General features: G+C 40.6%; 1 protein-coding gene and 1 long non-coding RNA gene across 2 annotated transcripts in view; one reads left to right on the top strand and one right to left on the bottom strand.

The window, feature by feature from the left end:
- Positions 1–13,689, bottom strand: part of LOC127526572 (uncharacterized) — a 150,616-nt gene that overhangs the window by 91,583 nt on the left and 45,344 nt on the right. The window lies entirely within an intron of this gene.
- Positions 12,805–13,689, top strand: part of LOC114645819 (myosin-6) — a 50,422-nt gene continuing 49,537 nt past the window's right edge. The window contains exon 1 of the mRNA XM_028793684.2: positions 12,805–13,013. Within this exon, the coding sequence (XP_028649517.2) occupies positions 12,813–13,013 (201 nt within the window). The 5' untranslated portion in view covers positions 12,805–12,812. The remainder of the gene's footprint in view (positions 13,014–13,689) is intronic.

The following is a 13,689-nucleotide window of genomic DNA, read 5'->3' as shown; positions in this document are numbered from 1 at the left end:
CTGCCACTCGTGTTGTGAAGAGGGAGGTTGAACGTACCCCAAGGAGATGTGGTCACTCCTCCAAAGCCCCCTCTTAAAAAGGTGATACAATGGGAAATGGGAGGTTTTTTTTACCTCCTCTTTGCTTGATCAGCTGCTGGTTTGCTGCTGCTGCCATGCCATGTGATCTGCATCTCGCACGGAGCTTTGAACATTTAAAAGCAGGTACAGCAGCTGTCCTACGTTTTGTCTTTTATTTCTGGCCCAGGTGTGCTTAAATCTTGGGACAAAGTCTCGTCTTGTGGGATGCGAGTTCTTGATATTTTTTAGTTTATGATTTAAAAATGGAATAAGAATCTGAAGGGCGGCACAGTGGCGCAGTGGGTAGCGCTGCTGCCTCGCACTTGGGAGACCTGGGGACCTGGGTTTACTTCCCGGGTCCTCCCTGCGTGGAGTTTGCATGTTCTCCCCGTGTCTGCGTGGGTTTCCTCCGGGCACTCCGGTTTCCTCCCACAGTCCAAAGACATGCTGGTTAGGTGGATTGGCGATTCTAAATTGGCCCTAGTGTGTGCTTGGTGTGTGGGTGTGTTTGTGTGTGTCCTGCGGTGGGTTGGCACCCTGCCCAGGATTGGTTCCTGCCTTGTGCCCTGTGTTGGCTGGGATTGGCTCCAGCGGACCCCCGTGACTCTGTGTTCAGATTCAGCGGGTTGGAAAATGGATGGATGGATAAGAATCTGAAAATCTAACAGCATCATATTAAAGGTCGATAAATTCAGAAGAGAATGACACCAAACATATATACGTAGGTTTTAAAATAAGCCAGATTTAAAGCATGACAAAAAAGTGACATAAAAACGTCATATACGTACTTTTAGGCATAGGATTTTATATAGAGAGAGTAGATTCAGAACCTTAATTAAATACATTGTAGAAGCCCTATTTGGCAGCAATTACAGCTTTGAGTCTTCCTGGGTACGTTTGTGGTATAGCGGGTATATAGGGCCAGGTTTTAAATCCGTATAGCCTTGTCGTTCTTCCTGGCAGATTCTCTCAAGATTTATTACACTGGATCCCATAACCTGCCAACTTCACGTCTCCCCACAGATGATCCGTGGGGTTTAAGTCTGGTCTTTGTCTTGTCCCGAAGCAACTCCAGCTGTGTTGTGGCTGTATTCTTCAGGTCATTGTCATGTTGAAAAGTGAACTGTCGCTCCAGCCTGAGGTTTCTCCATGGTCCTCTCCCTTTTTGGCTGCATTCATCCTTCCCTCAGTTCTGTCCAGTCTCCTTGTCCCTGCCACTGAGATGCACCCCCATAGCATGATGCTGTCACCCCCATGCTTCACCGTAGAGATGGTATTAGTCAGGTGATGTGCAGTGCCTGGTCTTCAACAGACACAGTGCTTGGAGTTCTGCCCAAAGAATTCAGTTTCAATTCAGTTTAATTTTTGTCTAATTAGACCAGATAATCTTTTTCCTCAAGCTCTCAGTTCTTTATATGCCATCATATGCCTTTTACTCAATTCCATCTAACCACTCCACCAAAAATGCCTGATTGATAAAGAACTACTGAGATGGTTATCCTTCCAAAAGGTTCTCCCATCTTAGCAGGGGACATCTGAAGCTCTTTTAAGAGAGGCCATTGAATTCACTGCCACCTCCATGACCAATAGGCCAGGCCCTTCTTTCCCAGTTGCTCAGTTTGGCCAGACCTACAACTCTAGAGAAAGTCCCAGCGGTTCCAAACTTCTTTCATTTCACAATTCTTGAGGCCACTGTGCTCATGGGAACACTCAAACTGTAGAAATGGTTTTATCCCATTGCCCTGATCTGTGCCTCACCACAGTTTTAACGCAGAGGCCTACAGGGAGCTCCTTGGATTTCATGGCTTTGCTTTTGTCTTGACATGCAGTGTGAATTATGGAACCTTCTACACAGAACTGTGTGCCTTTCTAAAAGATGTCCAGTCCATTCATTTTACCACAGGTGGACTCCAATCAGGTTCTGGACACATCTCAAAAAGAATTAATGCAAAGAGGATACACCTGACCACAACCTGGAGTGCCACAACAAGGGGTCTGAATACTTATAGAAATGACAGATTTCAAGTTTTGATTTTTAATACATTTTCAGATCTTCCTAAAACATATTTTTTGTTTGTCATTATGGGTTATTGACTGTAGACTGATGGACAAAAATGGCAAATTTATCTATTTAAAATTAAATGTACAGCACAACAAAGTGTGCAGAAAGTGAAGGAGTCTGAATAGTCTTGTGTTATGTTTCTAATTTATTTACCAGAGGTGATTGATTTTAAAAATTAATTCAAGCTCCACGTTTCTGAAAAGAGTTGTATGCTCAACCATGTAGATTAATATCTGGGTGAGAGTTATTTTTTTGTGTATTCACATTTTGTACATTTGTATGCATGCTCCAAATCCACAGTTATTAAATTATGAAGACGGAACAATTACATACAGTGCAAGACACTTGTCTTCGTGAGTCTGCATCAACATGCCGCCTGCCCCTCTTTGCACATTAATCTAAAAGGAGCTGTACCTTAAATAACCGAGCTGCCCCACTGTCACTGTCAAGCTGACCTCTCCTCATTCTTACGGTGGTCTTTGACCTCAGAAGTGCTTGTTTGGCTAACCCACCAAGCATGGACCAAAGCACTCGTCTGCCTTGACAAAGGGATGCTGCCGTTGAACAAAAGCAGAACAGAAGAGTTGTCAGAGAAGAGACAGTGTGCATGTGGCAGGTGGGTGGGCTGCTTTAGAGATGCCTAATATGGACTGAGGGCTAACAACAAGGAAAGGAAGCCCCCCTCCCTGATATTTCCACACCCTTCTCAATAGTCTCTGAGACACAATTACATTGTGGTTTCCCAGGATGCCAGCACCAAATTAGGGAGCAAGGAACCCTATAAAAAGCGATGTAACAAATGGTCTACACACAGAGAAGCCGCACATCCATCACAAGGTAGGTATATTCTGTTACAGCACCACAAATATGAACCTGTGTTAAAAACAGATATACTGTCATTTGTGTAATTTCACAAAGTATAGCCATCAGTAACTTTTTGTTGTTTTGTGCTTTGGTATTTTGTCACTTGCTACAGTGATCGTCCATTTCTTACCTTTACCTCTGAAAGACATTGTGTTTTCTTTTGATTTTACTGATTTCCCTACTGCTCTCTGTGCTGAACTGATAAATTATTTGAAACATTTTGTAATACTTTAGCATTTCACTGCATATTGTATTGTATGTATAAGTTGCATGTGACAACATTTCACTTGATCTGAGAGTAAAGCAGAATGCAAGTCAATCAAATAATACGCAAAAAACAAAAGTATTGTTATGTTAAAAGAAATATGTACATCAGGGAAGGTGGTGTAACTGTTAACAGTGAACAATCATTAAAATACTAACAACTGCTCAAAGATTTGCCTCACTTCCTTGTTCTTCAAATACTAAAGCAGGACTCTGTGGATCACCTGCAGTGCGCACGTCCCACGGGTCTGAGCGGGGAGCCCTGCTAACGGAGCACACTCGGCAGCGCACAATGACGGCCTGTGCTGCCATCTGCAGGACACTCTCTCTCATAGCAGCATGGCCAAGGCTTATTTATTAATCGCTTTGGCATTTTCTCTTTACAGGGCAAGCAATCCCAGAACTTTCCTTGTCAGTAAGCTCTTAAAAACCAGGTAAGAAGAGATAATGTATTACATGCTGCCTGAGATATGTAAAGTTCCGGCATATTTTCTTTATATCAATGAATTGGCTGTCAGAAATCTTTTAATTAATTAATATTTTAACTAATTAATAGATCATGCATTTCTTTCTTCTGCAAAGATTAGCAAGCACACTCCCTTGTTGTTTGTTTGTTTAACAATGTAGCATGCAGTAATTTATCCATCCATCCATTTTCCAACCCGCTGAATCCGAACACAGGGTCACCGGGGTCTGCTGGAGCCAATCCCAGCCAACACAGGGCACAAGGCAGGAACCAATCCCGGGCAGGGTGCCAACCCACAGCAGGACACAAACAAACATACCCACACACCAAGCACAAACTAGGGACGAATTTAGAATCGCCAATGCACCTAATCTGCATGTCTTTGGACTGTGGGAGGAAACCCACGCAGACACGGGGAGAACATGCAAACTCCACGCAGGGAGGACCCGAGAAGCGAACCCGGGTCCCCAGGTCTCCCAACTGCGAGGCAGCAGCGCTACCCACTGCGCCACCATTCCGCCCGCAGTAATTTATTCAAACAAATAATCCTTATTTATACAATTAACATTATTTTGAGGCAAGTACTTAACTATAGCAAAACTGTTAGCACACATATCTTTACTAATGAAGCAAGAGCAAGTTAATAGATTTGATGAGGGTCCCATATGGAGTCACAAGCAGGGTAACCTCCCCATTTACAAGACTATCTGTGGCCGCAATGCCAAATGGTAATAAAGAGTTGTACACATCTTTTTCTTGCTATTGTGTGTGTGTGTGTGTGTGTGTGTGTGTATGTGTGTGTGTGTGTGTGTGAGAGGGGGGCCTTGCATTAGGCTGATTCTTGCCTTGGTAAACAATGCTGCCCTGACCGGGGTGGGTACGGGTGGATTGATGGCGTGCAGTTACCTTACAGTAAGTCAAAAATGCCTTGGCGTTCTATTCAACGCATTACACTCTTTGGAATAATCTGAAAGAAATATTTAATTTACTGATGTTTTTAACTTGGATTGGCTCCAGCAGACCCCCGTGACCCTGTGTTCGGATTCAGCGGGTTGGAAAATGGATGGATGGATGTTTTTAACTTACAACATTTGAGATACATTTGGTTTACATTTCTTACGCTTTTCCAATTGGAAGGGACTTGCTGGAGGCCACACAGTGGATTGGGGTCCACAGCCTTAACTGCTGCACTACACTGTTTTCCAATTAAAGTTCATGTTTGTCTTTTGTTTCTAATAAATGGCTAAAATGAAACGCCAAGAATTAGCAAGGAGCACAGATGTCATGCTATGTATTGTATGGAAATTAATTAACAAAGATGAAATGTATTATATTAATATTAGAATTAAAATGATTATGCAACCATGGTTCAAGCAAACAATGAACAAACATTATTAAAGAATTAAAATTATCCCAAAAAATGAAGAATTGAAATGATTACAATAACTACATAACAACTTAGAGAAATATACTGTAGTTCTTGCAGACACCAAAAACAGTTCTACGTCACGCGTTGACATTGATGTTTTTTTTATCCAGTCCCTGACAAAAATCTGAATAGCTAGTGACTGGGGGTCCTAAGAGCTTATTAGTTTACTGAAGCAGAGATGGAAGGTTGAGGCAAAAACTTTTTGGATTATATGAAGTTCTGAAGCAATTCCTGAAAGAATATCATTTTATACTTCATGCAAAAGTCGAGACAGCAAATGAAGAAAGCTGAACAAGCAATAACTGGACACATCACTAGTGAAAAAAACAAACAAAATAAGAGGGCAGAGGGCAGGGAACAAAAGAAGACAGAACAGCAGCCCACCACGAGAGTCAGCCTGGCATTGTATGTGAAAACACTGGAAACAGGCTAAAGTGCAAGGGCCGGTGGGGTGGGCAGTGATCATGCACCATATGCACCATGGCATCACCCTGAATAAGGAATTTGTTACGTGAAATTAAACAGGTATGTAGAAGCACATATTTCCACCTACCCGTTCAATTGCAGGACTTACTTAGTCGAGTTTCAGGACCACAGCAGACTATTGTACGGCCCATCCCGATTCCATCAGGTACAAAACAGATTTTAATAATAATACTGTATTACAACACTGCAACTTAACACAAAAGTACAAAATTCCTTTTAAAATGTTTGGAATTTGGACACATTTGATTACTCAGGTTCTCTAGTTATTATGCCGATTGTGCGCTTCAGTTATTGGGTATAAATGGTTACGTTACAAGACTGTAGACTGGACAGTCCCCACCACTGACTCACAGTTAGATGCTAAATGAAGTCACTTCAAGTTATTCAAATATATTTATGGCTTGGTGGTCACTTGCATTCAGTTAGCATTGCTAGTGAGAATCATCAGAAGCCAGGAACTCTTTTCTTTTATTTGATTTGATATACTTTATCATTAGAGGTGGCACTGTTTTAATATTTTCTGTGTTTTCCATGAGGGGCTTCATTACAAAACGGTCTCTTCATACCGGCACACTGTCGAATATGCAGCTGCCTGTCATGTATTTCATTGTTGGGCGCACATGTTGTTATTTCACATTACTTCGAAAGGAGTGCAGTTCTTTCAAGTCACATACTAATTTTCTCTAAAAAGTTTCAAATTTTAAAATTGAATTTCACAAATATCTCTCTGTCCTTCATAGCTTTAATATTTCCTCTGATACTCGTATCTTTTAATTTCCCCCACACATTCCCTAAGCCTAGATATCTCACTTCTTCAAACAAAGAGCGCTATTGTGACCTAAATCACCATCAGAACACTCATAAATGATGTACATTTCCAGTTTTCCAGATATTGCATTTGAAGCATTTTACAATGTTTTTCGTATAGACAGTAATAAGTAGGGCAGCGCTGCTGCCTCGCAGTTAGGAGACCCTGCGTCCTCCCTGCGTGGAGTTTGCATGTTCTCCCCATGTCTGCGTGGGTTTCCTCCGGACGCTCTGGTTTCCTCCCACAGTCCAAAGACATGCAGGTTAGGTACATTGGCAGTCCTAAATTGTCCCTAGTGTGTGCTTGGTGTGTGTGTGTATGTGTCCTGCGTTGGGCTGGCGCCCTGCCCGGGGTTTGTTTCCTGCCTTGCGCCCTGTGTTGGCTGGGATTGGCTCCAGCAGACCCCTGTGACCCTGTGGTTAGGACATAGCGGGTTGGATAATGGATGGATGGATGGGTGGTAATAAGTAACAACTCTAAATATTCCTTGCTTGGAGATGAGACAATATTATTTTCCCTAAATGCTGTCAAAGACCATCATTTACCTCAAGAAGTTCCAACATTGTGCTCGTGTACTCTTCTTCTGCAGTTAATTTAGTAGTTTTCACTTAAGTGTGAAGATGGACATGTAAGTTAATCCTTTACAGTGCCCACTTAGTATGAATTAAATATGGGAGTTTGACCCGAGTACTTGTGCTTGGTTGGGTAAACTCTAATGAATTTTAAAAAGAATTCAGACTTGTCACAAAACGGTGGAAATGAAACTTAAGCCATTTGTAACCAAGCAAGGCCAAAATGGAGAATATTTTCAAATATTGATGAATTTTTTGTGTTTTGTTGTTGATGTAGATGAAGGAACCGGTTTGCAAAAGCTGTGCTAATAAGTAGCGAGGAGCAAAAAAGAATCCAGCTGATGAAGCAGCTACCTTCCCCTTCATAGACGTCAGAGTAACGTCAGAATGGCTTGTTTTCATCATAATTGTAACTGGCGCCAGCTCAATTAGCTATGAAGGCCTGATTTTTGCAGCCTCAAGTAGAGGACATGGTTAACGTTTCAGAATTTATGTTCAGGAAGGTAGGGTTTGGGTGGCTGTGTTGAAGTTCATGTCTGATACACATATTGGTGCTGTGATTTGGATTCAATTGATTAGCGACGGCTTTTCATTCACCACAGAGTGCAAGGTGTAAAAAGCCAGGAGCCGAATAAGTATACTTGTTACAATATATATATATATATATATATACAGTATATATATATGTGTGTGTAATGACATCCATTGGTAATTAACAGCCCAGTCATTAGAAATGGCTATTAAGGCTTCATGTTCACCTCCCCGAGGATGCAGTAAGCATTCAGATGGTTTTTGCAGTTAAGTGGAGGTGTGCGCATTTAACATAAAAACTGAATTTCATTTATAATTGACACTTCAAGAATTTAACTCAAATACATTCTCACTAAAATAACACCCTCTATGACATAGCATAGCATGTTGTCTGTAACGTGATTTTAGGGGAGCAACTACCTGGTGGAATGGTTGGTTCCTGACAATGAGCTGGTGTGTTTTTGCTGCTGATGTTACACAATTGCCATTACATCTCATTAGTTGTACTTTAAAATAAAATTGCACAATGAATACTTACTAAAGTTTTATTAACATGGTCCGACCTCACATGAACAAAAAATCCCACAGTTCACAAATCTTTTTACTTTGGTTTCTTTCAAATGATATAAACTAAATTATGGTGGCTACACTTGTTCATCTTCATACTTAAAGAGGTCTCGCCACAATTTGATTACACATACAGTATTATAAAAAGGCAAGTTTGTTAAAGTACAACTGAAACACATTATCCTTTTGTTTAAAAAAAGTGCATACAGCTTAGAGAGTTTTTACTCCTATAGCATTTGTTAGTGCAGATGCACTTGTTAAAACCTAATAAACATGACAAATTGTTACATCAAAACTGAAATATATATAGAATCTCTTTCACCAACATTGACATGAAAGACTAGCACCGTTCAACTGGCACCAAGAGGGGCTAACAGCTAATTTGAATTTTAAGGAAACCGATTCTTTCACACAAATTCAGGCCGTGAGCACATTACGACATCGCACTGCATCTGGGCAGGTGAAGTGCTGCAGTCATCCTGATCATGGCAATGCAGGGGCGGACTGGCCATTAGGGCATTTGGGCAATGCCCGGTGGGCTGCAGACTCTGGTCTGGTTATGGGCCGGCCGTTTCATGAAATAAATTTTATGTACTGGTTACTGTTTGACATTAAAATTAATTTTCTAAACTACTAAACATTATCTGTCCGGTACTGTGATTTATGTAGTCCTATATAATATACCGTATTACGTCATCAAGTTGTTTTAGTTGTCAGTACACAACGTTGCAGCGAAAAATTAGGTCAAAACTGCCTTTTGGTGATTTCTGTTTTGATACCGCTATATTTCGGTTAGCATATACATTATTGCAATTTATTTTATCTCATATCTAGTATTTAAATTCTTCAGTGCTAATAATTAGTTTAGATTATGTATTATGCATTTTACTGTTCCCTGGTCGTCTGCGTGAGTGATAATTTGTGGTTTTCAGCTGCAATTAATAATATGATGAAATAAAGTTATAAAACACAAGATAGGAATTTTTCAAATTAGGACGGAACATGTAAGCTGTGTTACTAAATTTTTATTTTTCATTAAATTTTATTTCTAAGCATGTCGTCAAATTTTAAGTTGTGTCTAAAAAACAGTGTTCAGATTAAGTTTGGCAACAGTTTAGATAGAGCTTATATCATAGGCTCATAGCAAGTAGCGAGCTGCATACTCATCACAAATTTTAAGAAAATTACAATAAATAATGGACAGAGTGGGTCAACCTCGTCACCTCACTCGTTGAAGGATGCCCGGGCCGGTTTTGACACCCAGTTCGCTCCTGTGGCAATGTGAAGGAGCCGATGATACTAATGGCACCACAGTGTGAACACCATGATTGGAGGAATTAATGAGGGTCAGTTTCACGTTGCTCTCACTTTGACAGGGTCAGCGTCAGACCCCTTGGTGATATCATAGACTCGCAGCTTCGTCAATCATAGGCGCACGACTCCATGTTTCTCGACAGCCTTATGGGTCTTTTTGTTAACCATTCTTACATATGTGGTCACACATGGGTCCCCACTTATATATTTTTTGTCAGTTTTCTAATTGTTCGATGCACTGCAGTGCTAAGAGCTGTCCATGTCATTCAAATTATGCTGTGTTGCTGATGTTTGCAGAGCGTGATCACCAAAGTAAGTTTGATCACTGGTGTCCAAGGTTAATCTGCACAGTTTAAAATTTATAAAGATGTTAGTGTGTATAAAAATGTAGACTATTTTGAAAGTCTATTGATCCATTGACGAAATAATCCTAACGTTGTTCAAGTCAAAAGGCTCTCTAGGCAGCATCCTGTCTTAAGTACCACGGGTACTTAAGTACCATGATTTTGTCACAATAATTGTCTGTCCGATCTCCACTGCGCACACAGAAGAAGCCTACACGTAATGCTACACCAGTCCTTCACAGGTCGCAGTCAGACACGAATCACCATTCACAAATTCTAATAGGAAGAACGCCTGTGAGTAGGACATGAGTTAAATCATTCTCCTGTATAAGTATGCAAATGTAAAGTATTACAGATGAAGAGTTAACAAATTAAATTGGAAAAAACAACGAGAGGTTTGAAACTTAAAAGTACACCTCATTAGGAGCCATAGTGGACTCTTCACCGTCTACATCCAGACAATGTGTCAGGTGTTAGATTCTACAGGCTAGTTGTGTTTAGTACAAGTCAAGGAAGGTTTAATGTAAGATGATTGCTCCCGGTGACGCTGCGCTTGACAAAATAGATGGCTGGATTGACATACAACTAATTAGTGAATCCACACCTGTGGTACTGTGCGCAGTCTTGGCATCCATATTACAAAAAAGACATAGCAGCATAGAGAAAGTCCAGATAAGAGCTTCATCTAATTCTGGGACTGTGAAGTAAAAGCTATGAGGATACATGGAATGAAATGAAACTTTCTTAGTTTAAGCAAACAGACATTCAGAGGTGACAGGATTGAAGTGTTCAAAATTGCGAAGAGAATAAAAATAGTGGATTCCTCTTGTTAAGCAACACAGGGACACAGATAGAAACTTGTTAAGGGTGGAGACCCGTAAACACATGGAGCAAATCACCAAGTAGCCCGGCAGATGTTAGGACTTGAAGGACCTCAAATTAGGTGAATAGAATTAACAGACATTGTTGGGCTGAATGGCTTGTTTTCATCATAATTGTTCTAATTTTCTACATTTTGAGACAGCTAGACTAAGCACTTTTCTTTTTATATGGCATAAGCAGATATGAGAACGTAATCTGTTACATTTCATGTTATATTGAAGACAGCAGATGTGTGTATTGTAGAGCATGGTTACAGGCCCAGTGACAGAATGAATCCATCACCCATATATCAAGTTCAGGGTTGTGAGTACCAGAGGCTATCCTGGCCTGGGCACCAGTGACACATATACACCCTGGGCCAGTCACCAGTTAACCTAACCTCCATGCCTTTGGGATGTGGGTGAAAAAATCCAAATAGATACAAAGGAAAAATGCAGACAATGACCAAGGGTTTGATTTGAAATGTAATAATATAATTAAAAAACATATCACTAAATATTTAAGATATAGCTGGCAGATGAATCGTTACTGACCTAATATGGCAGACTACGTATTTTAAAGTGTGTTTCAGATATTTCATAATCTCTCTTCCAGTTTAATGGCCTTTTTCTGGACTTAATCAGGTTGGCCAGTTGGCCCCCAAAATTTCAGAGTATCGGAGCCAATATTTAGTCACCGTTTGTGACATACAAGAAGGCTGGCAGCCTTATCATAATTTCAGTTGATTAGGAGATTATTTTGCAAACTAAAGAAATGTAATGTGTATGTCAGACTATTTGCACGATATGGTGAGGATGTGAGCAGTATGGTGGACCTTGACAGTAGAGCTGCTTATTTTCCACAGTTGGAGTATTTTTCAGCATGTTGTTAGGAAGCCACTGCTAGAGGCATACAAAGCATAACGTCCTGGAAGTAGACCACGGCAGACACAGAACATGCTTGAAGGATTACTGTAAATCTCTAGACTGGCCCAGAAATGTCTGGGAATTCCCCCAGAAGAGCTGGAAGAGATTGCTCATAATACGATAAGGATGTGGTGGCCTGGTCTGTCCAGCTTAGCATGTTGCCACTGACCAGACTAAAAGTGTGGTGATAATTATATGAATGATACCCGTTCTTAAAGTGATTAAGTTTAAACTATAGTCACAGGAGTCAGAATTCCAAGAGCAATGGTTGATTTCATGCAACAAGATTAATTGGATAATGTTCTAAATCTTTAAGGTTCAGTCTCTGTGTGGTGGGCAAGGCTATCTGCCACCCTACTTATGTTACATATTTTTTATATTCTGTTCATTAAAAAGTTACATGTCATTTGTAGACATGTCAGTGTATAACAAGACTATGCATACAGCACAGAAGGACAGAAGTAAAGCATCATGTCACCTATCATGGGAGTTTATCCAGCCGCCCATTTACTTATTCTAACTAATTCCAATACAGGGTTGCACTGAGCCATCATTCCTTCCCAGTAAGATCCAGCTCAAGGTGACTGGGGTGCTAGTTTTTCAAAGGATGCTTTTATTCACAGATCAATCCTTTCATCAATCCATCTTCTTATACCACTCAGTACAATGCAGAGTCATGAGAAGCCAGAGTATGACCCAGTAGCACTGAGTGGAAGACAGGAACTAACTCTGACATTGACATGTCCCTCATTGACAAATCCATTCATCCATCCATCTTCTTACCTCATTTGGTCCATTGGAGTTATGTCTGCGAGTAACTGGAGGATACGCTAGAAGCATCTGCTGGAAAACAAAACCCACCTTGGTAACTGTTCTGCAGGCCAATTCTGAGTCACTTCTCAGTCTTCTTTCATTTATGTTTTACACAAATGGCAGCAGCAACATTAAGCACTAAGCAGCATGCCTTCCTTCTTTAAAAGATTAACTACAGCTTTTTTGAGAATAAAAACTTAACAAAGGAATTATAATGGGAAGCATGTCACTGTCCTGGTGTGGAATTTAAATAGTCTGACCCACTAAATCATTTTAATTTCAGTACTGTTTTTTCAGCATTCAGTTTTACCAACTATTTCTGTTATTTATTTGTTTTTATTTTTAACAAATGTCTAAGCCTGATAACTGTATTTATCTGGTCAGTCGATTAGACAAATGCACACTTTGCACAACTCTCCCTCTTTTTGCATGTTCAGGTGTCACAATGGGGGATTCTCAGATGGCAGAATTTGGCCCAGCTGCACCCTTCCTGCGTAAATCCGATAAGGAGCGCCTGGAAGCTCAGACTCGCCCTTTTGACATGAAGAAGGAGTGTTTTGTGCCTGACCCCAAGGAAGAGTATGTGAAGGCACAAGTGACGAGTCGTGAAGGGGACAAAGTCACCGTACAAACTTTAGATGGCCGGGTAAGAAACTGTCGAATGTCTTGATATGCTCATGTCAATAAATGATTTTTCTGTAATTTAGATGACAATGAAAGTTGAAATTTTTACCTTTGAAAATAAAAAGTGAGTTAGCAGAGAGCAAGGCATTCCAGATTTGTTGAAAGGGAGAATATACACAAGTAGGCATTTGAGAACGACTGATTCATTCATTTTCAAATTTACTCTCGTTTAGAGTGCCATAGGGGTCTTGAGGCATTTCAAACAGCACTGTATACAAGAAAGGAAGTGGCCATGTGAAGGGCACAATCAGAGACACGTACCAACATTCCCTGACACACTCGCTCATTCTGAGCTGATGTTACGTCGCCAGTTTAACTAACTTGCGTATATTTCAGGCTTGGAAGAAAACCCTGAGAGTATCAGGAGGAAAGTCCACACAGAAAAAGTAAACATGCTGGAGTTGTACGGCACCAACCACTGTGCTACCATGCGGTAAAAACACAACTTCAAAGTCTACAGCTTGAGCCAGTTGACTACTGTCCAACCCAGTTGCAGTGATTTTCATTTATTGAAGGCACTGGACTGTGACAAAGATTTGCATGAGGAATCCACTGATAACTGACCAGTACAAGCGAGTTACAGAAAAAAATATGGTGCTGTCAGTAGCGTTTTAAGACTATTGTGCGTTATTAATGTG

Source organism: Erpetoichthys calabaricus, chromosome 2 (genome assembly GCF_900747795.2).
Source record: "Erpetoichthys calabaricus chromosome 2, fErpCal1.3, whole genome shotgun sequence".
Lineage (NCBI taxonomy): Eukaryota > Metazoa > Chordata > Cladistia > Polypteriformes > Polypteridae > Erpetoichthys > Erpetoichthys calabaricus.
The sequence above is the reverse complement of the archived record's forward strand: the minus strand, read 5'-3'. Positions and strand labels throughout refer to the sequence as shown.